Genomic DNA, 25,392 nt, shown 5'->3' on the forward strand with positions numbered 1-25,392 from the left:
TTAAATCTAATCTGTAATTACAAGATTATTTTAATAATTATTATAATAATTTCGGCATAAAGACACATTATTACGTTTTTTTACTTATTAAGTGATGAACATTACAGTTTGTATGAAGACTGAAGAGAGTAGTTCACTTCACCCACATCGCAGACGTGTTTTAGTTTAGTACTAAATATTAAAGCTTTTATGGAGTCTTTTACAGTACTTATTTAGCACATTTGCTGTGTAACTAAAAAAAAATCATGTTTGAAAATTAAACTTAAAATGAAATTGGATTTTTCGGGTATGTTAACATCAGTTTTCTATAAAAATCAGTAAGAAAGCAGTTTATGAATTATGCAGTTTATTTCAGATCAAAAAGCACAATAATGTACAAGGATAATTTATAAAGAAATTCCCACATTTTTTTAAGACAAAACATATTGCCAGAGAAATTAAGCTTCTCAGATTAATTCTTAAATATTGCCTATATCTTTGTTTTCTACTACACACTTTTGAAAAAAAAAAAACTACAAAAACAAGGACAAGGCAGTATACTTGGCATTTATTAATTGCATTCAGATTTCTTGATCTTTGTGTTTGTGATCTTTCCAGCAGCAGTCACTTTACATGTGAGATCTTTGTCTTTCTCCCACTCTGATCTCTCAATGGTTAAATAACTGCTCAACTTGAATTTCTCATTCGGCTGCTGTTCAGCAGATCCGGTGAAGACGCCATCAGTAACTGAGTTTCCATTCACAAACCAACTCACATCAGCAAATCCCACAGACATGTCATTGATCAAACACACCAGAGTCACTTTACTGGAGCTCACATCTTCACTGGATGGAGGAAAAATCTTCACAACAGGAGGAGAAACACCTGAATCTACACAACACAATTCATGAAGAAAGATAAATGCACTTTATCACAGAATAAGAAGTGTTTAAGCTGTTTAACATTTTATATTTCACAACATTAGAGTCTCTACAGATTAAATATCAAGTTTAATTGATAAATTTACTATTTAATATTCTGTAAACAATATTTAATAACTGCGTTTGAAAGCCTCAAAATGTTTGTAATGAAAAAGCGTAAATTTAAGTAAATCCATCTCAATCCAAATGTATTATTGATCTTGTACTTGACTTATTTAAACAGGTTAATTGGTTTTCTAAAGATTTATTTCTAGAGAACTGGAACAACTGTAAATTTATGCAATCATAATTTTTGTTATTAACATTGATGTTTAACAGTTGATTAAGTTTTACAAAACTTTAACTATCATTGAACACTGCATTGAAAAAAATGCAGAACGAAGTTAAAACAACTTGGTCAATTCAACCTACTTTTCTAAGTTCTGGCTTAAAAAGTTGACATAATTTATAAATTCAAGTTAAAATGTAAGTTAAATTAACATAAAAATATGTATTGATTTGACAAAAATGCTGTCAATTTTTACAGTGTTCCTAAATGTAAAGCAGATAAATTTGTGTGCTGTTAAAAACATCCTTTAAGTTACAAAAATACATAAATACTGGATTTATAAAGCATAAATTCAGGTAAAAATGCACATGAAGGCTTTAGTGTTGATAAAGCAGTAAAATGTTTCTACAAAATGTATTGCACCAAAAACAGATAGAAATCATTTTTATTTTATTTTATGAAAATGTCTCTTCATTTATATAAATACATATAAAAACAGCTTAGTATGTGAGTAGAAAGATGACTTACCGGTCACAATGAGTTTTGTTCCTTGTCCGAATACCACAGTGATAGATTTCAGATCTTCAGTCGTACAAAAACCTCCTCAGTCTCTGATGTGATACAAACAGAAGTGAAACACTCAACTTTAACTCATCTCTGTCTCCTTTAGTTATTTAATATTATTTTAACATACTTGTGATTTAAACACTTGTTTTATAATCATTAAATCTCAACACAAACTGTTGACATTTTTTACATTATTTATAATCCAGAGTCACATCAGCACTTCAGTGAGTTTATTATAAATCAACAGTAATTCTGTAAAGAAACAGTGATTTGGATTTGAAGTCATGATTAGACTTTTTATATTATTATGATTTTATTTTGTTTCATTATTTTTCCAGTCAACCTTCACATATTTCCAATAATAGCCTATTGTTAAATAATCATCTGTAATATATAATAAAAGTATATAAAACAATAAAACTGTCATAAATTATACTGATACTTTCTAAATAATATTTTATTCATGTGTTTTAATCAGTTATAATATGTCAGTCAGCTCTCAGAAGTGACTGTGATCAGTGAGGTTTTTGTCATGATGTGAATCACTGTGATACGCCTTCACCAGAGTCATCCCAGTTGTAACAGTAATACACAGCTGAATCACTCACATCTACATTATTGATGCTCAGTTGATACTCAAGATTTGATATTTTTTTAGATGTGAAATGGCTGGATGAAAAACTGGCACCATAACTATTAGGAGAGCCATCAGGATGGGAAAGCAACACAAACTGAGGAGCTGCATTTGGAAGCTGTTTATACCAAGGAACATAGTTGCTCTCATCCTTTCCTACATTACAGTCCATAGTCACAGATTTTCCTTTTTCTTCTGTCAGTACTGAGGGTTTTTGTGTGACAACTTTAGCTGAACTAACACCTGAAATAACAAATGAGAAAATCCTTCATTTCATGTCCATGACATCAATATGTTAAGAGTGAAATGTGTAACTTACATGAGAGAAGAGTGAAGAGATTGATGAATATTATCAGCATCTTGTCTGTGTTTGTGAAGCTGTTTGAGTTTAGTAAAGACATGAAGACAATTTGATTCTCATATAGAGATTTTGAGGAAGAGAAACTCTGAAAGAAGGAAGTTCATTAAAATTCAGCCAATCAGCTTCACTTCCTGCTAGACAGCAAAAGAGTTTCATCAGTCTGTCTACAAACATCAATCTTCAGATAAATGTTATGTAAAATCAAATCAAACAAACATGTCATCGTCTGAGATAGAGATGAGAGCTCCGTTTAGGGGCTGCTGTAGAAACATGGTATTGCAAAATGGCAACTTCCATGTAAATGGACCAGCAGCAGCAAAAATAACTAGCTGCTGCTAGGAAATATTTTTCCTCATTAAAGGTTTGCATTTAAACCCAGATCATACTGTTACAGGTCTATGAGGAAAAGCAAGAGGCCAAACAGCACTAGTATAGAGTAATGTTTGAGATTGTTTGGGTGTTTAGTTCATCTATTATCACGCTTGTGGTAATTGTAGGTTTTGACAAAGACAGTCTGATATTAAAATTAAAAACAGAATTCAAACATATGAACTATTTCTGTTAGCAGACAGTTATTGTCATCATTTAAAACTCTAAACCTAAACTCTTCCAGCAACGCTCTTATTACACTGCTCATATATGTAAAAAATAGTTTACAGTGTTAAATAAATCTTACATTTGATTTTAGATATTTTTTTTAGGTTGTATTTTAATGAATTAATCTTAAATAATTAATCCTGTGAATAATTGAACAAATGTAAAAATTTATCAAAATGATGGCATCTCAGAGACACTAAACTGAAACTCATTACAGTTTTTTCAGTGATTAAATATTATTACAACATACAACTTTATACAAACAAAAATATATGCAGTGTTCTAATTGAATGTGTTTTAGTTTGACTGTATAATAATAAACTCTTCTTGAAATAAGTTAATTATTTTAATATCAATCTGACTGATCACTGAATTGTCAGTTTGTAATGACTGTGAACATTTATAAAGAAACAAGACATCATTTACTGTCAGATTGTCATAAATGTGTTCATGTCCTTCATGTTTATATAAAAGCAGAAGTGACTGTGAACAGTGAGGAGGTTTTTGTCATGATGTGAATCACTGTGATACAAACTCACTAGCAGAGCTGTCCCATGTCTTACAGTAATACACAGCTGAATCTCTCACATCTACATTATTGATGATCAAACTATAATCTGATTTAGATGAATGTGTTGATGTGAATTTAGGAGCAGAGAATCCAGATCCATATTCAGGTGAGCTCCAGCCATGATAAAAGCTTAAGACAAACTGAGGAACTCCTCCTGAAATCTGTTTATACCATCTAACATGAGAATTAGTAACAGATCCCAGATTACAGTTGATTGTGGCTTTATTTCCTTTATTCACTGTGAGCTCTGAAGGATTCTGGGTCACTACAGTCACTCCACTCACACCTGATGAATAAAAACACATTTAATGATACACAATAATTCACATCTGTTTCTGATGATATTAAATGTTCATCTGATGTATCTTACATGATGGTGTGATGATGAAGATGATGAAGATGATCAGCATGATGTCAGTGTGATGTGAGGAGAGAGATGAGAGAGGAGCTATAAGACACTGAGGAGGATGAAGAGGGAGGAGCTTCACCAAACATCATCATCATCATTATTCAACGTCAGGTTAAGAATTAGTGAGTGAGAGACTATCACACTAGTTCATATATAAACTCTTCACTCTGAGATTATTAAATACTGTCAAAAATAAAAATTAATATTCATGATGACTATTAACTCACTTTGAGTCATCTCACTCTCTTATTTGTCCCTTTTTATGTTTATTATTTATTATTTGTTAGAGACATTTTAAATTTGTTTTTGTTGTCTGTCACTAGTTTTTGTCATTCACTTTATAGCATTTTTTTTTTCATTTATTTATAAATATATTTCTTTAATACTTCAGTCAAACCTGAAAATAAAAGTCTGCTTGAGTGAACATCAACTGAAGAGATAAACAGATAAAATAAAGAGATGTGATGATTTACATAGAGCTGAAGTAAATGAATGTTATAACAGCAGATGTTTCCTGTGTGTCACTACAGAAGTTTCTGTCCTGAAGAAAATCTTCACACATCACTGAATCTGATTGAAGTGAAAGATCTCATATATCTCAAACTGAAGACATGCTTGATCTGAGAAACTCACAGGTGAGAAGAATGAAGAAAGTAAAGAATATTCTGATCATCTTGTGATTTGTTTTGTGTAAAGATGAGCAGATGATGTTGAATGTACTGTAGACTAGGGTTGTTGCGGTGACAGAATTTTCCCACCGGTTAATCAGTGCGTGACAAACCCGGTTATACCGGTTTCACCGGGTGGGAGGGGCTTAAATGCACAGAAGTGCGCATTTTACTTTCACTTTTGAGGTGTTTTCACATATACACTGTTTAGGTCAGCCCAAATGACGTGTCGCTCCGAGTACGGTGCGTTTGGGTCAGTGTGAACACAACAGCCGCACTCGGGTACGCACTAAACGACCGCTCCGAGACCGCTCTAAACAGGTGGTCTCGGAGTGGCTGTTGCCGAACTCTGGGGCGACCCACCTGTGGTGTGAACACTGCTGGACCTTGGGCCGAACCAAATACAGGAAGTTCTCCACATGTTTGAGCAACTGGGCTTTCGTTGTGACGTGAGCCTGGTGTTATATTGTGGATTAACAACAAACAAGCCAATCCTGGTCCGTTGCATAGAGATTCGCTGTCTCCTTTACGTTTGAGCTGATGATTTTATAAATGCATAGCTGTCCTTCACACACAAATAGTGACATTACGGGCTTTTAGCAAAAGGCTCCGTGAGAAAGGCTTTAATAGAACAGCTACGCAATTTCGCGTTAAAGCAAAGAAACTTCACAAAGACGTGCATCGTTTATCTCCACATCTTGATAGCTGCGCTCTCTCTGTCAAGCTGGTTGTCGTGGAAACGTGGGGGTGGTCATGAGACGGTAAGAGCTGTCAGAGACCAATGACAGCGCTGACCGTTGTCACATGGTGTACGGTGCGGCATTTCGAGTAAAGTAAAAAATATATATATGTGAACACAGACCGCACTAACTGAAAAATGATACAATGTATTTTGGTGCACTCCGAGGCCGCACCACGGTGCGCACCAATATATGTGAAAACGCAACTGTTGTTTAAATCCAGCGCTTGCGTACGCTGCGTTAAATCGCATATGAATTTGCGTGCAAATGTGAGTGCAACAGCTGGTTTAAGTGCTTGAGTCAATGTGCGCAGGTACTTCTGACAGAAACCCGCAAGTCCCAAGCAGACCAACCGGCTATTCCTCCATAAAGCGCTGCTTGAATGATGGGTTTATTATTATTCTTAATGAAAAACACAACAACAAAACGATCTCGCCTATATTAAACATCATATATGCATCTTATAACAAAAACGGGTAAGCACGTGGCTTCTGCCATCGCCTGCTCGCTGCAGTCTGACAGGAATGAAATCTGACACCCGCAGCCGCTGCTCTGTGATGACGCGCGTTCAGCTCCGCTGGATTCAGCCAGCAGACACATTCAGTTGTTAGTGTTTGCTCTCTCTAACGAAACTAAATGATTTAATTACAAGAAAATATCAAAACGACGGTGAATGACGGTGTCGCGGTGGGCAAGTGATCTAACCGGTGAGAGGCTGAAGCACCGGTAATCACCGTTTCACCGACTATCGCAACAAGCCTAGTGTCTAGTTCATTTTTAATATGAGAGACTTGCGGAAAGCAGCAAAACTTGTGCCCAAACATCTTGCAAAATCTTTATTGTTACTGCTCCGCTAAAGATCCACTGATTCCGGTAATCCACTTCCGCTCCGCAGCATTTCTGTGTCCACTCTCTGCCTGGAGAGCGAAGACGACAGTTTCCGAAGTTCGTTGCATTAACAGGTAGATTCATTACATTATATCAGTTGTTAAACTGCAGAATTTGTAATTTGGAAGTTTGTTTATGTATTTCTTCCGGTAATGATTTGCTGTCGGTGTTCTAAAAGTGCTAACAACTTAGCAAGCAAACAACAACAAAATAGCCTCATTCTTAGTATTAACGTTACAATGCTTGTCTAATCGATTTAATCTTCAGATCGATTTAACTTAGATCAGATCTAAGTTAATATAAACACTAAATTTGCTGTTGTTGGCACACTTTGTAGACAAAAACACCAATGCCTTTACAAAATAACGACAGAGAACGGAAAGGGAAGCTGCTAAAGGCAGTTCAACATTGCAAACATGGATTCAAAGCTCCATCAAGCCAGCAGGTAAATCATATTGAATATTTAGCAGATTGTCAGACTTTAATTCTTGTTATTATATTTCCCATTATAATCACATGCTAGTAATAGAACACATTATATTTATTATACTTTATTAAAACCATAATAATAGTACCACCCCCCTTTTTGGTTTGGGCCACTGCCCCATCTAGCATTTTCATTTTCTAAATGACTGTTCTCATTAAAAATATATTCCAAAGAAAAGTGAATGATTTATAAATAATTTGGCACTAAAGGAGCGGTGAATCAAATACTCAATTTTATCTCGATAATTTGTTATACAAGAGGTAATCATACTTAAATGAACATCCTGCAAGTTTCAGAACTGAAAACGTCCGTGCTACTGAAATATAACAGTTTTTGGCACCAAGCCAGTAAAACAAGCCAGTGTGAGATTCGGAAAAGTATGACGTCAAAGTAGAATTGAAGCACCTCCTCATAGCCAAATACAAGGACCACTTTTGTAGCCCCGCCCACAGCTTCGCGTGACACACGTGTGTCTCAACATTAAGTAAACATGTATTTAAAGATTGCCAAATGTAACCAAAATGACTTTAAATACATTTTTTCTGAGAGAATTTTATTTTGACGCGTGATCTGAAGTAACCATGGAAACGCATTTTTGGTTGTGGAAGAACGGTCTATGGGAAGAACACAGACGCTGGATAATGGAGTCTCAACATTAGGAATGCGTGGATAAAGTTTGTTGTTAAAGAAGTTCCAGCTCGAGTGGGGAGTGTTTACTTTGTGTACACGGATTCATTTGTAAAGAAGTCGATGCTGGATTTGCAGAGAGACTGTGATTAAAAACACCACTAATATTGGATCTGACAAAAATGACACAGCAGTACACAGTAAGTTTATTTAAGTTACTGTGTTTCACTATTGCTTTGTAAGAAGAGATCGCTTGATATGTCTGTTGTAACATCCGTGTCTAAATTGATAAAGAAGGATTAATCAGCCGCAGTTTAGATTCTGATGCGCGCTTACTGTGTTGTATACGGTAATTTAGGTGAGTTGCGTTTGAAAGGTCCAACACTCAACAAAGCTTTTTTTATCATATAACTGTGGTATGTAACATTACGTGTATCTAAGAGCAACCTCACAAGCACAATAGAAATATACAAAGTTATTGATAAGGATTAATCAGCCGCAATTTAGATTCTGATGCGCGCTTACTGTGTTGTATACGGTAATTTAGTCACGTCGAGTTTAAATTTTAAATTTTTAAATGTAAAAACCACGCGAACATCATAAGTAGACATCAGACAACAGTATAAAACAATAAAATCAATAAATTCACCGCCCCTTTAAGGAATAATGCAAAAGAAGTTAAATTAAGGATTTTTAACCTAAGGCCAGTGGATTTTGTAAAGATGTTAATTTGTGTGTATAATATGTATAGTATGAGTGTGACCTTATGAAATGTAGTTTTCACAGAGCTGTGTGTTTCTCTAGTTTTCTTGCTAAACAAACTAATTAATTGGTTTGTTTAGTTAATATTAACACAATTATCAGCACACTAAGGTTTAAAAAAATTATCCGGCCCTCATATCATGGCGTTATTTACCATCCGGCCCTCAGCCTAAAATGAGTTTGACACCCCTGGTATAAAGCAATATGTTAGGGTGACCATACGTGCCATTTTTCCCGGACGCATCCCTTCCAGGATTTTGGGTTCGTCTTAGAGGATTATTATTATTACAGAAAAGCAGCCGTTACATTTTAAGGTAAGAATGAAACTACGATTGTATATCTTATGTTTTTAACTGAATGCCATATGCGGTCAACAAATACGACTTCCAGAAGACGCACCGAAATCCTGGACGGGATGCATCCGGGAAGAATGGCACGTATGGTCACCCTACAATATGTGCATCAGTGTGAATACAACAGCCAAAGCAAGATTTGTCTTAGCTTATTTACAGCATCATAGGGATGTAGAAACTTCTAATATAAATGCTGCATATACTTTTCTACAGGCTCTCTGTGAGAAAGTTGGTCCTTTCCTTGTAAACAGAACCTTGGACATTGTGAAAAAATTGCTGTGCTCTATTTGGTTGTTGGTAAACCAAGAGAGCTTTCAGGGGTGTTGCAGACCGGTTTGATATGTCAAAAGGAACCCTTCATTATATTTTTTCAGACATTTGCAAGGTCTTTTGTACAATGAGTAACCAATATATTTAATGGCCCAGAAAGGATGAGTTTGCAAACCTGGCAAATGGCTTTCAAGACAAAACTGGCTTTCCTGGAGTCATTGGAGCAATCAATGGCACACACATTCCCATCCTAGCACCCACATTCCATAGAGACAGTTACATAAACAGGAAAGGACATGCAAGTATTTAACTCCAAGCAGTGTGTACATCACAGATGATGTTCCTGGATGTGTACACTGGTTGGCCAGGGTCTGTGCACGATGCTAGAGTGTTTCGAAACTGCCCATTAAATGGCCATCTCCAGGATGTGATGAGAAGTGCCTACCATCTGCTTGGAGACTGCATACCCAGCTTACAGATCAAAAAACTCCTTAATGACCGACTGCTGTGAAAGTGCTGGATCTCATTTACATTATTGACAGAAAATACACTTTTGATTAGTAAATTAATTAGGTAGTGATCTTTACCATTATGTACCAACTACCACAAAATTACACTATTAACTTTACATGTTCATAACAAATGTGGTGTATTAACACAAAGTTATCACAACCAGGGAAAAAACTAGCAAGCAAAAAGTCAAGAGTCCAACTAAAACAAACACTAGTCACAATAATGGTGACTTAAAATTAAACAAAACATCAACATCTAAGCCTAATAAGTGAATTGTGTTTTCTACAGCAATATATTTACTGAACATTCAGAAATAAAGTTTTATAAAATAATAAAATGCAATGTTTCTCTATCATTTACATAATAGTCAAACAAGTCAATATAATAAAAAGTTGTTATTTTAAACATAGTGTGAACATTAAAACATCACATTGTCATAACGTTTAAAAATGGTAAAATGTAACATTCCTGTAACGTTGAGACAACACAAAAATGTTCTTAGAACGTCAAGAAAACTGGACACTTTTTCCGTTGGCAGAACGTTTTTGGGTACCTTGGGAACTTTCAGGGAACATTCTTAGAACTTTTTTCTGTTAGCTGGGTACCCACTCAGCACATATCTCATTAAACCATACAGAGATAATGGGCACTTGTCCCAAAGACAGAAAAAATTTACAAAGTCCACAGTTCGACCAGAGCTGTGATAGAAACGGCATTTTGCCTTCTAAAGGGAAAATGGAGACGACTAAAATACTTGCCCATGGAAGACCTTAAAAAAGTCCCAGTGGTTATTACAGCTGAATGTGTTTTACGCACGTAGGAGTTTTCCTTACTCAAACATGTTCTGAGGGCAGCAAGAATATGTTCACAAAAACGACAAATCAAAATGCTCGTTACTGGTTTAAGCCCTCAGCGGAGCCTTAAAGGCAGCTTCTGCAGTGAAGCAGTTCGAGCTCACCGTTGGTCAGATGAGTAGCGCAGATATGGTAAGATAGGAATGAGACTGATTTTGAATTCAGCTCGAAACGTTTCGAGCATTTAAGTGACACGTTTTCACGTGTCCGTGGCACGACTTTCTTTTTCGTGCCAGTTTCATGTATTGTTTATTCAATTGTTTTTCCTATTTTCTTACCATTGTCGCTTGGGATTGGGGTTAGAACAACTTTCTGTTACATAAAATGACATCCTCACCCTAACCCAACTCTAACCCCAACCCCAAGCAAGAACAATTTGAATTTTACGTAAATAAATGTATAAACAATGCCATTCTAACCCAAACTCAACTTTATCCTCGCGCAAAAACAGTTTGAAAATGTGACAAAACGCACAAATCTAACCCCAATCCCAATCGACAATGGTTTGAAAAAAGGAAAAAAAATTGAATAACCAATACATGAAACTGGCACGAAAAAGAAAGTTGTGCTACGGACACGTGAAAACGTGTCACTTAAATGCTCGAAACGTTTCGAGCTGAATTCAAAAACAGTCTCATTCCTATCTAACCATATCTGCGCTACTCATCTGACCAACGGTGAGCTCGAACTGCTTCACTGCAGAAGCTGCCTTGAAGGCTCCGCTGAGGGCTTAAACCAGTAACGAGCATTTTGATTGGTCGTTTTTGTGAACATATTCTTGCTGCCCTCAGAACATGTTTGAGTAAGGAAAACTCCTATCTACGTGTTGCACACAATTTTCTCTTGAGGGAGGAAGGCCATCAAATGGAGGATTGTGAAAAAGTGGATGGCAACAATGACAATGATTGTGAAGCACGATACCCTGAAAATACTTCAGCTCAAAGAAAAAGGGATGAACTTGCTTTATTTTTGGTGGGGGGTGATTGAAGTTTCTGTTGAACTCATTCTTATTGTGTAACCCTCTTTCTCTCTCGCACGCAAGCTCTTTCTCTGCGTGCGGGCTCGACAGTGCCTCTCCTCACATGACACTGAGGGAAGGAATTAAAAGTTGGCTGTGTTTTCCACATGGGTTCCTCCATGTACTTGTCTTTTCACGTAAACGTCAACAGTCAACAGATGTTTCTGACAGAGAAGATGGCTGATCGAGTTAACAAAGGTTAGTAGTGTTTTCCCCCACACACACCGGTTCCCTGTGCGCGAGCTCTCTCCCTCCCTATGGTGTGATATTTGTGCGCGCGTAACAGTATTCTCTGATATTTTGAATTTGCGCTGAATTGTCTGTGCTATACGCGATCTACAATAAAACTGTCACTCGCATTTAAAAATAAAAGCGCTGATAACAAAACATGAGAAGAGCAACAGGCTCTGCCCTGCATGAGACACACAGGTAATCCGAAATCAACTCGTATCAGCTCTTCAATGTAAATGTATGGTGATTTTGTCAGACGATGTTGCATTTATAAAGGATTTTTAGCAGTAGTTAAAGTAATAGGTGGTTGGATTAAACACGAGGTGTTATTGGGTCGTCTTTAGTCACTATTTTAAACTCTTTCTTTATGTCTGACAACAGAACAGATAATATGTAAAAATAGCATTCAGATGTGTTAAAATACAATATAACAAACAATGAAAGTCAGATCAGACAGCAAAAAAACAGATTTTTAAGTAATATTTTCCCAAACGGTCCTGATATGTGAAAACGTTAACTAATACCAGCTACATGCAACTCTGTGTAATTTAGATTCTGGAACAGAACAGAACTGTGTTGTCTAATCCATGCAAAATACAAAAAATTAATACCATCTATATTAGAGCACGTGGCATTGCACAAGATTTTGGTAATTATGTTTATAAGTAATAACAGGGTCCGAAATTAACACCCGCCAAGCGCCAAATGCGGGTAGATTTTCCGTTTGGCGACTAAATTCAAAAGGCTACCCGCCACACTGGCGGTGATTTTCATACCAAAATATGAATGCAATATAATGTGTTTGCCAGTATCTAATCTGGGAACAAGGTAAGCTAGCCACAGAACGTCTCTACGCTCCAAGTCTCTCACTAGAGACGGTCTGTTGCTAGCTAGTACTGCAGGTAACTTGCGGTCTGCAGTAGAGGTCTACACGGAAGACCCGAGACCCTATATTTTAAATGATCAGCCGGGTCCGGGTCGGGTCTCTATTACTTTGGGTCCCGGGTCTGTTAAACATTGTGGGTAATACCCGAGGTCAATCGGACTCAGAGAACACACACTCACATTTAAATAAAATATTTCAAAATCAGCAACAAAAACTTAGATGAACGGTCGCATACATTTTTTCTATGACGCTAAAATTGCGTTAAAAAGTTTATATTTGGTTGCTCCAACCAGGCAGCTAACGCGCATGTGCTCTTTTAATGTGTCTCTGGCTACCAGTCAGGATTTTCTGCAGTGAGACGCAATGACTTTACCTTTAACAATTGGCTCTTTTATTTAGAAGGCTCTCTTATTTTTATAATAATATTATAAATTGACCGTCTTGCTGTTATATCTAAAGTTTTCGCGACTCAAAGAGCACAGAGATGATAGCAAACAAGCAACGAAAGCAGCCATGGCACTGAACGAGCAATCGTTATTATAATCCAAATGGGCAAACATTATTAAGCAAGTTGACCCGATGTAAAACTGCGTTATTAATCACCATGACTGTAAAGTGGACTTTAAAAGCTGGAATAAGCATTAAACATTTCAATCGTCAAGAGAGGAATAACATGGATGGAATAAGGATTGTGCATCACACATACAGGTACAAGGAGGGAGAAGACTTACTTCTATGGGTACTTCTATGGGTAAGACAAAAAGTTTAATTTTCGCTACTTGTTTATTGACTTATTAATAACATTTAGCTAAGAATATTTGCCGGTCGGGTCTGTGTCTTCCCGGACGGGTTCGGGTCCAGATTTTAAATAATAGACGAGTCTTCGTCGGATCCGGGTCCAGCTTTTAAATAATAGACGGGTCCGGGTCGGGTCCGGGTCCAGCTTTCAAAACAACAGACGGGTCCGGGTCGGTTCAGTGTAGCACATTTGCGGGTCTGATCGGGTTCGGGTAGGAATTTTTGGACCCGAGTAGACCTCTAGTCTGCAGCTTTCTGCTGCATATTAGCTGATATGTGGTGACATTTACCGCGACGTCCCGGGGCTATTGTGCTTTGCAGTCGGGCTATCAAAATGCATCCCCGCCCTGCCCATCGGGCTATCTTGACTTATAGGGAGAAAAAAATATATTTAAATGCTTATGCATTCTTTCACAGATTTGGATGGGTAATAATGGTGTATGAAATTCAGGCATTAGGTATTTAAATTACGTTTGAGCGCACGCTCGAGTTTTACTTTCACTTTCGCGATTGCGCGAAAAGACGCAGTACAGGAAGCAATCCGCAATCCAACTTCGTCCTGTCAGTCATTACTATCCTCACGTAAGAAAATTAAATATCTCGCAGCCATCTTTAAAGTATAGATTGTACGGGCAGTGAAGAGAGTGACTCTGTGCAGAATCGCTCTTAAAGCGACAGTAGCCCCTGTTTTTCTGATCGAGAAAATGATCCAATCTCTAACTGAATGATCCAAACTGTGAGTTTAGTGACCCACTAAACCACTTTTTGATGGTGAGTATATCTGGTGTGGGGATGAGCAGGAAAAGTTGGTTTACATGGAAATCCAGTTATTTTGTTTGTTAAAAAACAACAGCATCAAAACAACAACAAGAATAGCAGATTAAACATTGTGGTTAGAGGACCTATTGGCTTTGTATTGGCAAAATTTGGCCTGTGGTAAAACTAATTGAATAAGCCTGTGCTATATGGGGTGCCAATTGTAAAGTGGCGCATACTCAAAAAAAATCAACAACATTTTGTCACATTTAGCTTCAAACAATGGTATTAATTTTTGACTTTCACTTTTTAGCACATTTACAACAATATTTGTCAACTTAGAGATATTTTAAATAGTTAAATGTAAATATTAAATGTTACATCTAAATGTTAAATGTTAAATATAAATGTTAAATATAAATGTTAAATCTAAATCTAAATGTTAAATATAAATCTAAATGCTAAATCAAAATCTAAATGTACAATCTAAATCTAAATGTTAAATCTTAATGTTAAATCTAAATGTAAAATCTAAATGTTAAATATAAATCTAAATCTAAATGTAAAATCTAAATGTTAAATATAAATCTAAATGTTGAAATTAAATGTTTCGGGTGAAACTAAATATTTAACTAATATGCAAATTCAAAATGCCGAAAGAAGTGCCAAAATAAAAGCTCAAGGAGGTCAGTGTGTGTGTTTATAGCATCGTGTCAAATAAGTAACGAATAAAAAACCATCTCATTCGAGGAAATTGACTCTTGGACATAGATTATCGTGATAATAACTACTTAAAATACTTAATCATCTTAAATACTACTTAATCATGTTTGGAGAAACTGTATTTGAGGAGTAGGCAAGTGTCATTTTTATGAAAAGTGCGGGACCTGTAGCAATAATAGCCAGCCACGAGGGGTCTTACTTTGACTGAATGTTATGTCCTCACTCATCATGTCATCACTCTGTCATGTTCGCATGCTTAATCGCCAGCAAGAGCCTGTACCGCCCCGACCAGGTACGGTAACCGTTAACGGTACTGTTGTTGTTCAAAATGTTCAAAGATTCGGCGTTAGCCGAGAGCAGCGGCAGAGCCGTCCTGGCGGCTATCCAAAATGTTTCAACAAAGACAACAACCGCCTCCGGGCCACCACATGTAGTATGTTTTCCAAACCACGTAGCATTGGATTTTTGTAAAAGTTAACTTAACTAAACTACCAAAAGAGATTTGCTACTAGCAACTAGGGGTGGGCGGATCGATCTAAATATCGATAGTATCGATGCCAACACTGGTATTGGTATCAGATCGATACAATTGTAATTGAATCGATACTTCAATTTAAATATCTCTCCTCTATGTTCATTATACTTCGCTTGTGTCTTCTACCTCTGCTTTCACATCCTGGCCCACTTTGCTACTCCTCCTCCCCCTCCTGCTGCTCTGCTGTGATTCGTTGTTGTGTTGTCACGTGACTCACTGACACAATGCGCCGTGGAGCAGCTTACTGACCGTGTGTCTCAATTCGTTCCCTAGCTCCCGAGGTCGTGAATCAGTATATCGTGTACACAGGTTCGGGCACTGGTAAGGACCAAGGTTATTATAGTTTTGCATTTTTCATTAGTTTTTATTTTTATTTCGTTTTGACTTTTTGTTTTCAAATTCAGTTTAGTTTTAATTAGTTTTTAGAGTGGGTTTGCTAGTTTAGTTTAGTTTTTATTTTTTGAAAATGCTTGGTTTTAGTTTAGTTTTTATTAGTTTTAGTGTTAGTTTTAATCTTTTTCGTAATTTGGGTTATTTGTCAGGGGCAAGAATTAATAAAGGTCAGAAAAAGAATTGTGTAATAATAACTCAACAAAAACGTCATACAATTTTAGAAAATATTCATTTAAAAATAAAACCAGTACATAAATTGTACATATGGGAACAAATATGTAAACAGTCTCAAGTTCAACACTCCACAGTAAGTCCAAAATGTGATGTTAGCCAGTAAAAAACTTAAAGAGCCAACTGACTAAAGAAGACATACATGAACCACATGTATTCAACCCATTTTTGAGCCACAACAAGACATTTCTGTCAGATTGTCAGGGAGCTCAATCTGAGAAAACAACATGACAAATAACCAGAGGTGAAAAGAGTAGCCAAAAACTTTACTCAAGTAAAAGTACAAGTAACTAAATAAATAAATAAATACACAAGTAGCGAGTTACTAGTTACTCTTGAGAAACAAAACATACATACATACATGCACACACAGTATAAAGTGCACACCATAAGTATCAGGACAGTAAAGACAAAAGTTTGCTGTGGAGACCAGAAATTGGTAAGATGAATATCAGTGTGTCAAAAGTACAGAAGTCACATTTTATTAACCTTTGATTATGTTTTAACATATACATGCTTTAACAACAAAGAACAACAGCCTTTAATGCTGACTTGTATGTTGTACCCAAACGCAAAACTCAAAAGAAATGGATCAAACTGATACCACACACCCGTGTGAACAATTAATGCATTAGGACACAGTTCGTCACTTGAACACTTCTGAGTCAATGGTCTCAACGTGGCCACATTAAATAGTATTAAAATACAAACGTGTTGCGTCATTGAGTTGCCCTTACAAAAAAGTCCAGTGCTAATCCTGTGATACTACAGTTCAACAGGAAACTACCACACAACAAATGAGTGAATCTAAATATGACAGGATTACCACAGCACTTTTGTTGTACTGTATCACACGAATTTACCATTAGATGCCATATGTGGTTTTTCTGTTGTTTTTGTGTGATAAAACCATAGCGTTTGGACAGAGCTAACTATAACAGAAATACCACAGGACTTTTTGTTGTACTGTATCACACGAATTTACCATTAGATGTCATATGTGTTTTTTCTGTTGTATTTGTGTGATAAAACCATAGCGTTTGGACAGAGCTAAATATAACAGAAATACCACAGGACTTTTTGTTGTACTGTATCACATGAATTTACTATTAGATACCATATGTGGTTTTTTCTGTTGTTTTTGTGTGATAAAACCATAGCGTTTGGACAGAGCTAAATATGACAGGAATACCACAGCACTTTTTGTTGTACTGTATCACACGAATGTACCATAAGATGTCATATGTGTTTTTTTCTGTTGTATTTGTGTGATAAAACCATAGCCTTTGGACAGAGCTAAATATTACAGGAATACCACAGCACTTTTTGTTGTACTGTATCACACGAATTTACCATTAGATGCCATATGTGGTTTTTACTGTTGTTTTTGTGTGGTAGTATTGTTTAATTACCTGTTAGACAAATATTGAAAAAATGTATAAAAAAATATAGCCTATATAATTTTTCATGAGGGTCCGTCTTTTCAGTTATACAAACACTGATCAATTCAATTAAAAGTAGTACAACTATAATTAATTATCCTAAGGTTTTGTCAATTAAATTGTACGAACACCTGATAGCAATAAACGTCTGCCCTTTGGAGCAGCGCTTTCTTGTGAAAGCGCGTGTCCGTGAGTGTTGCGTCATCATCACGTGATTAATTTCAAATACCGAGATGCGCGATCTGGATAACGGAATTTCCCTTTCAATACGGTTCACTTCCCATTGCGTCAGTTAGCTGACGCTATGGGGGAAACTCCTGTTTACTCCTTGACTGAAGCCTATTGGTTAACGTCTGTACAAAGTACAGACCAATGACGTTTGAACCCGCGCGCGGGATGCACACGTCCTTATATAAGCGCGGTTCAATCGTCAGGAGCTCATTATTTTCTCCTTCAGCGCGAACCTCTCGCTGCTCCGAAGAAAAAGAAGAAGCCTTACCTCGCCGTTGACAAAAGCCCTGCAGCGGAGTCCAGGCCTAGCGTCTTCCCCTGCCGTTTCCGGCTGAGAACCGAAGATAGCAGAGTCCAGGTCTAGCGTCTTCCCCTGCCGCTTTCCGGCCGAGAACCGAAGATAGCCTTCACTTGCCGTGGTACGAGCCCTGTGCAGCGGACACATGCCTGATGAGGTCTCCCCTGCGGCCGCCCGGTAAGATCAATATTTTTAATATAAAGCTATAAGCTAAAAGAGCAGGCGTTGTTGTAATAGCGTCCAGCACAGCAGCTCGGTGAGCCTCTCTGCTATGAATTTCCTCCGAGCGCGTTACTGGTCTGGCACCTCCCACGCCGGGACCGCCCTTATATGCTTTGGGTGTCTAATCCATGTTTCGTGCTCCCCCTGCTGTTCCTCTCTCGCCGGGATGAACACACGGCGAGCCATGAGACTAGATGGATGCATAGACAAGCACACACGGAGAAAAAAAGAAGAAAAAAAAAAGAGTAATTTCCGTGCTTACTATACTGTGTATTAACACCCACGGCTGTACGGTGTCTCTAAACACTTTATCGCCTTACTGACAAGCAATCAGTAATACGCACACACGGGCCGCTGTCCATAATTCTGTCGACGCTTGCCGAAAAACCCCGGTTTGGTCATATACTGTGTATTGACACCCCACGACTGTACGGTGTCTCTAACACCTTTCTGCCAAATTCGCTCGCAGCCCACCTCAGTTTCTCCGCTACGATGCTGATGGCGCAAACGAGCACAGTCTTACGGCTGTTATTCTCTCTTCCTAGAGAGACGACAGCCTCAGACTTTTGCATGGCCCCAAGCGTTTGAATCGCGCCCTCTCCGGACGGCCACTCAAAGGCTTACAGCCAAGCGGTTAATGACATTTTTCGGCCATATAGCTGATTTATATTAGCGGATCCGAAGACGCTCACACCTCCGCTCCAATACTCGGAGATATTAAGGGTAATATCAACCTCAAGTGAGCTTGCTACCCGCCACAATAAGTTTCAAAGCGCGCGCACAGTCAGATGCGCGCGGCATCTTGTTTAAGACGGACACACGTACCCCTCTAACGAGCCTCAGAAAGCTGAATATCGTGGCATTGTTCATAAGTCCACTTCAGTTTGACTAAGCAAAGGTCCCGCCCCGAGCTGACGGCCGGGAAGCTTGCTTAAGTTACATACGGCTGCATGAAGTGCTGTCATTACGAGCTAGCCCAGCATCTGCTGTGGGTTGAACACGCTTTACGACGGCAATCAGCCTTCGGCGCGTGGAACGCCGTTTGTCTCATATCAATCACCTTGTACTGCGAATACGGTACATTTAAGGGGATGATTTAGCACTGCAGCACTCTCGACCGTGTTATTGTGATAATGCGGTCGGGCAAACTACGGTGGTTTCATTATTTACCGAACCAAACTGAGATCTCGCCCCCTGAACAAGCTGACGAGTCATCTCCTTTATAAACTCATTGCATCGCTTTATAAGCTATGTTCAATCAGAGTGATATGCATCTCATGCTTAAACTGCCAAGATTCAAAATATTAACCCATTACGATGGCCGTGCGGAGATGGCATCCGTGGGACACGACCTACATTACGTGCCTTATGACACATTGACACAAGTTGCTAGGACCCCTTTCACGAGGCGTCCTTATGCAAAGTCTGATCCATTCTGTCTAGTGACATTGAAAGTCTAAACCCCCCGCGAATCGTGGGTGGAACACTTTTCTCCTCACTACAGAGGCACGGCGGCGCTCTCCCCTACCTATATCTACGTGGCCGTGATAACAGCGAACCACGCTTTTACGACCGACCATTCATTTAATTCACAAGCCTGTCATCTCTCAGATGCGGACGGCGGTGGTAACAGCGAACCATGCTTTTACGGCTGGCCATTCACTTTATTCATAAGCCTGTCATTTCTCAGATGCGGACGGTGCCCGAGACACAGCACTCTGGAACTGTCCAAGGTCCTGTATGACAGATACGTCTGACGTACATCAGACGATCAGCTGTTCATCTGCGTCACAGATCACTCACTAGAGCACCTGTCAATACAGGTTATTTATGGATCGTTGCCGTTATCACCTCCCGTGACAATTATGCTCACTTGTCTTAGAGCATGGGCATGGTCTTAGAGGTTTCTCATTTGACAATTGTGACACGGCCGGCTGGTCCCCGCCGTCCACGTTGTCAGTTTACAGCTTCGACATCCCTGCTTCGCGCACTACTGAGGTTTGTTGCATTAAAGGAGACATATCATGCTAAATCCACTTTCTTGGCTCTTAAATGCATTTTGTTGTATATTTGTAGTGTTTATAAGTACATAAAAGTTGAAATTAGTCTCTTCAGGTGCTTTGTTGATATCTTTATATTCTGTTTTGGTCATATTTTCCAACCGGTTCTGATTTTTCTATTATCTATTACGTTTTTTGAACAATTACGTCACAGTATTTGCAGAGGAACTGCTAAATAAGGAAATCGACTTCCAGCCCAACACTACGAGCAATCCGCCATTTTATATTTCTCGCTGCGATATTGTAGTCCAAGCTCAAGGATGCAGAAGTTACGAGAGCGTAAGAAATGTACTCACATCTGTGGGTAAAGTCATTTTTGTGTGCCCGAGGCACTTTAAGGATAACTACTTCACCAATCTCCGCCAGTATAAAGAAGGAATTGCCGATAGACTTCGTCTGATTGAGGGGTCAATTACTTCTTTCTTTGGAGACGACGAGCAGAGCACTTCGGTAAGCAGTTTATAACTTAAAGTAAAAAAGTAAAGTACACGGTGGTCATGGTTTAGCAGTGCTGTTTCTCACTCCGAAGGCTGCAGCCTGCGGAGATCGCTTTTGGGCATCAAGCCTGGTTTAAGTTAACTGAGCATTACATTTGCAAGTCATGAGCATATTACAACAACTTACGATTAACTAAGAATAATAGTCAACTTTATAATTGTTAATATTCTGAAATAAGACCGTCTTGATGACGTATGCAGCCTAGATATGCGACCTCCGGAGGCTGCAGCCTCACACCATTGCGATACCTCCATATGAAGACGTTGTTCTGCAGGTTCGTCGTCTTCATTTTCCTCTCAGTCCGTTTCCGACTCTGGCGCGAACATATAAGGCTGGATGGACAAGTCTTCCATTGTTGACATTTTGTGAATAACGAGTAAATAAAAAGTTTCTGTGCAGCTAGATAATCGTATCTCTGCTATAAAACTAGAAAAATGGCCGAACGGGGTGGAGTTTAACCGAGTGTCACCTCTGCAACCTGGAGAGGGGGCAGGGTATGACGTGCATTTAAAAAGACAGTACCAAAACGAGTTGCTCTCAGATGCACATCAGAAAAGGGGTAGAAAGGGGGCCTGTGGGGCTATAATAATGAGGAATTCAGACCCAAGCATTGCAGTTTCGCTTTACATAGACCACAAATAGATGATTTATATGTAAAAAGGACAGATTTAAAAGCATGATATGTCTGCTTTAAAGGTGCGCCCATTAGCTCACCTGTATGCACGATATGGTTTTTAATTATATGCGTCCACCGTGCGCTTAGAGAAGCTCACATGTACACGCTATAACATTTTGGTATAAAATAAGATGCGCTTGGGAAAGCTCACCTGTATACACAGCTGTGTTATGCTTTGTGACACATACATTGTTGTTCATCTGTGTACGTTCACGGTGCGTTGGGTGCCCACCGTTACGTTCATCAATCAAATCTGTACACATTCACGGCGCGTTCTGTGCACTGATTTATCTATACGCATTCACGGTGCACTGAAGAGTTCACCCGTGTGCGCACAATTTATTATCAGAACACATGACGGCGCGCTCGAGAATCTTGCCGGCCTGTGCATTATAACACTCTGATTCATCTATATGCATTCACGATGTATTCAAGTGTTCACCTGTGCCCGTGCAATTTATAGTCAATACACATTTACGGCGCGCTTGGAAAGCTCACCGATCTGTGCACTATAATACTATATATATGCATCCCGATGCGCTCAAGGGTGCACCTGGGTTCACACTATTGTGGTATCTGTATAATCCCACGCTACGAACCGTTCTGCCGCATATTATAGTCAGATCGGCCGTTCGTGAGCTTCGCAGATCACTCACTACCCATATGTCTGTTGCTAACAGTGGTTATTTAGGTCGATCGTTGAAACCATCGCACTGGCTCACGCCCCTCTATGAGCTATGTCCTATATAGAGCCCACTCTGTGCGAGTTTGGCTTCTTCATGAACTTGGTCTACAGGGGTATCTATATTTGTTATCTGCTACGCGGCCGGCTGGTCTTTGCCGTCTACGTTGTCAGATTGTACAGCTTAGACGTCCCTGCCCTATGAGCGCAGGTTCTCTCGGCTCCATCATGCACGCTCATGCGTTTTATGTGTACACCACGGTGCGCTCAGCGAGCTCACCAACGTGACTTTGAATTTACTTATCTCGCACAGCCGCGGCGCGCTCGGTACCTCGCCGTCTTGTGCTATGCTATGTGCCCCCGGAGCGTTTAAATTCCCACCGTGTGCGCGTCAACAATTTATATGGTGCTTACACATTTGCTTTAAAGCTGTGAATATGCCGGGTATAGGGCCACACGCAGTGTCTCTCCGGTAAGGCACTTCAGAACGTTGTGTATGCACAGCGTGATGGGATTACGTTCCCCCATAGCGTCAGCTAACTGACGCAATGCGAAGTGAACCGTATTGAAAGGGAACGCTTAGGTTACTCACGTAACCCCGGTTCCCTGAAATAACGGGAACAAAGCATTGCGTCTCTTGCCGTGCTACAAACGTCTACGCAGCGAGTGTTATTCGGCTGCGCGCTTCAGTCGAATAATAATGAGGTCCTGACGATTGAACCGCGCTTATATAAGGACGTGTGCATCCCGCGCGCGGGTTCAAACGTCATTGGTCTGTACTTTGTACAGACGTTGACCAATAGGCTTCAGTCACTGAGTAAACAGGAGTTCCCCCCATAGCGTCAGCTAACTGACGCAATGCTTCGTTCCCGTTATTTCAGGGAACCAGGGTTACGTGAGTAACCTAAGCGTTCTCGACCAACCATCATTCACACGCAAAAACTTTAAAGGTACCACATTTATTTATGTTGTGAGTATACCACAGTTCTGTCATTGGAAAATGTATTCATATTTTTGTGTTTTCTCACAGATAAGTATGAACGTGCCCAGAGCAGTTTTGGATCTTTACCATTAAGGAGGCTGACTGACTATCCTCTACCACCCGTCATTAACACAAGAAAAACTAAAGAAATGTTACTCCATATGGACCTATTCATTTACTCATTATGCTGTAAGTACACCACAGTTTTATCAGTGAAAAAATGTATATTTGTGTGTTTTCTCACTGCTTGGCAAGGACAGATGTGGCCCTGTTAAAAATGTTTAAATGTTGTTTGATTTAAGGAACAGCACACTGATTTTGTTTTAAAATATTCCTGTTTGGACAGTCTGTTAAAGTAATAAAGGAATACTTGATATATTTCATAAGTAAAGTGTAAATGTAATATTAGTTTTTAATGTTGTGAATTTGGACTGAACAGCACACTTCTGTTTTATATATAAACCTTTTGTAAAATAAATGATTGTTCAATAAACTGTGTATTTTATCTTTTCTGTTATAATTTTTTTATACTAATGTTTAAAATTTAACTTTACTCTAAACAATTGGCTAAACATAAATATATTGAGTCATATGCACTTATAATTTAAAGTTTACAGTACTTAGATTGAGATATATGTATAAGTTTTAAAACCATTATCAATGAGTGTACCCTGTCAAAGCCAATTTTGTACCCTTTTTGAAGGGTCCATATTTGTACTGTTAAATAAAGGTACAAAATTGTCACCAGAGGTACAAAACTGGTCCCTTAAGGTACAAATCACAAGGGTACAATTTTTTACCCTCTGCCAAGGGAACAAAAACTGTACCCTTGAGGGTACAGCCCCAGTGACAAGCCATTGTACCCCTAAAGGTACAATTATGTACTTTCTTTTCTGAGAGTGTTGGAAAGCTGTGCAAGGAATGAACTTAATGTACCTTTTGGCACGTGTTGGGGGTTTGGCACTGATGCCCACTTTGGAGCACAGGCAGGTGATGGTCCAGCAACAGGACCTCACATACTGACTTTATTTGTAGTTCATACTGTTTTAATACCCTGTATTTTCTTTCTCATTTTTAGGAAACGCACTTAATTACCATTGTTTATTTTTATACCAAAGGTCATACACTTGCAATCATTATGTTGATATCCTATACTGCCCTACAAAGGCAAAAGACATTAACTCACTAGAGTGTAGAACTGAGAAAAATGACTTTAAAGTTTAGACTTTTTAGTGACTTTTGTTTTTTCTAAAAAAAAACAACAACAACAACTTTGACTCAAGATACTTATCCACATTATAAAGGAGGTCTTGAATGTCCCCAAAATATCAATAACTAATTTTCGACCAAAAACGAAGTTACTGCCTTTTGCCTTTGTAGGGCAGTATAGTTTTATAATAACACTTGAATCCATTGTGCGAGCTGTCTCTTTAATACTGCGTGCTTTATATACATGTTGCCGCTGATTGGACTGAAGTTCTGACCCCCCCCCCAAACAAGAGAAAACGTATCACAAACCCTGTTGCACATCCAGGAAACATGACGTTCAACCAGGGCGGGTCTACAGGGGGGCTGGGGGGGGGCATTGCCCCCCCAGATTTTCCTTGTGCCCCCCCAAAAATGTCCAGCCAACCTTTAAATAACGGAGTCTCTTTACATAAAAAACGTCTTCTTAAGGCAAGCGCTAGCGTTTACAGCTCCCGCCCACTAACGTCTGATTAGCTTATTCAAACCGTGGAGGCCTTTTCAGCAGTATTTAAGTCACAGGAAAAGTGCTACTGTTCTCTATGACGGTAACTAAAAAAAACGCATCTTTAAAATATATATCAAAAACAATGCAATTTAGTATTAAATAAACGTAATAACCCAACACATATTAAATTAAAACTTTTTTTTATAGTAAAACATGCCCAAAATAGCCCCTTATCCTTTCTTAGACTCACCTCATTATTTATTCATGCAAATACAACAGCCAATGGCAAGTCTCCAGCAGCATTTAATGTGTTTGTTTTAGACGTAGTTATGTTTATTAAAATTAGAATATTCAGTTTGGTTGTGGCATACTATCTAGTAGATATAAATGATATAAGATGGTTATACAGTAAATATACAGTATTGTAACAGCTGAGCATTGTGTGCAGTTTTAAATTCAAATTTTAGCGGTTTTGTCATCGTCATTCATCAGCTCATTCAGCTCGCGTTTGAGAAAAACTTCACACGCAAAAATCTACAGACTTTTAA

At 38.6% G+C, this 25,392-nt stretch overlaps 1 protein-coding gene across 3 annotated transcripts; it reads right to left on the bottom strand.

Annotated features, from left to right (window-relative positions):
* Positions 1–331: 331 nt before the first annotated feature.
* Positions 332–4,371, bottom strand: LOC135784775 (immunoglobulin lambda-1 light chain-like). Of its 3 annotated transcripts, none has more exons than XM_073814167.1 (4): positions 4,289–4,371; positions 3,879–4,204; positions 1,717–1,750; positions 332–870 (listed from the first exon to the last, which is right to left on the bottom strand). In XM_073814167.1, the coding sequence occupies exons 1-4, from the start codon at positions 4,326–4,328 to the stop codon at positions 551–553; spliced, it is 720 nt and encodes a 239-aa protein (XP_073670268.1). In that variant the 5' UTR covers positions 4,329–4,371; the 3' UTR covers positions 332–550. The 3 variants fall into 3 exon arrangements, 2 of the variants coding, with proteins under 2 accessions (XP_073670268.1, XP_073670267.1); XM_073814166.1 differs by lacking the exons at positions 3,879–4,204; positions 4,289–4,371 and adding exons at positions 2,306–2,632; positions 2,709–2,822 and having other exon boundaries at positions 1,717–1,746; XR_012336465.1 differs by lacking the exons at positions 3,879–4,204; positions 4,289–4,371 and adding exons at positions 2,518–2,632; positions 2,709–2,867 and having other exon boundaries at positions 819–870; positions 1,717–1,799.
* Between the last annotated feature and the right edge of the window lie 21,021 nt (positions 4,372–25,392).

The sequence above is a fragment of the Paramisgurnus dabryanus genome, chromosome 3, assembly GCF_030506205.2.
Source record: "Paramisgurnus dabryanus chromosome 3, PD_genome_1.1, whole genome shotgun sequence".
In the NCBI taxonomy this organism is placed as follows: Eukaryota; Metazoa; Chordata; class Actinopteri; order Cypriniformes; family Cobitidae; genus Paramisgurnus; species Paramisgurnus dabryanus.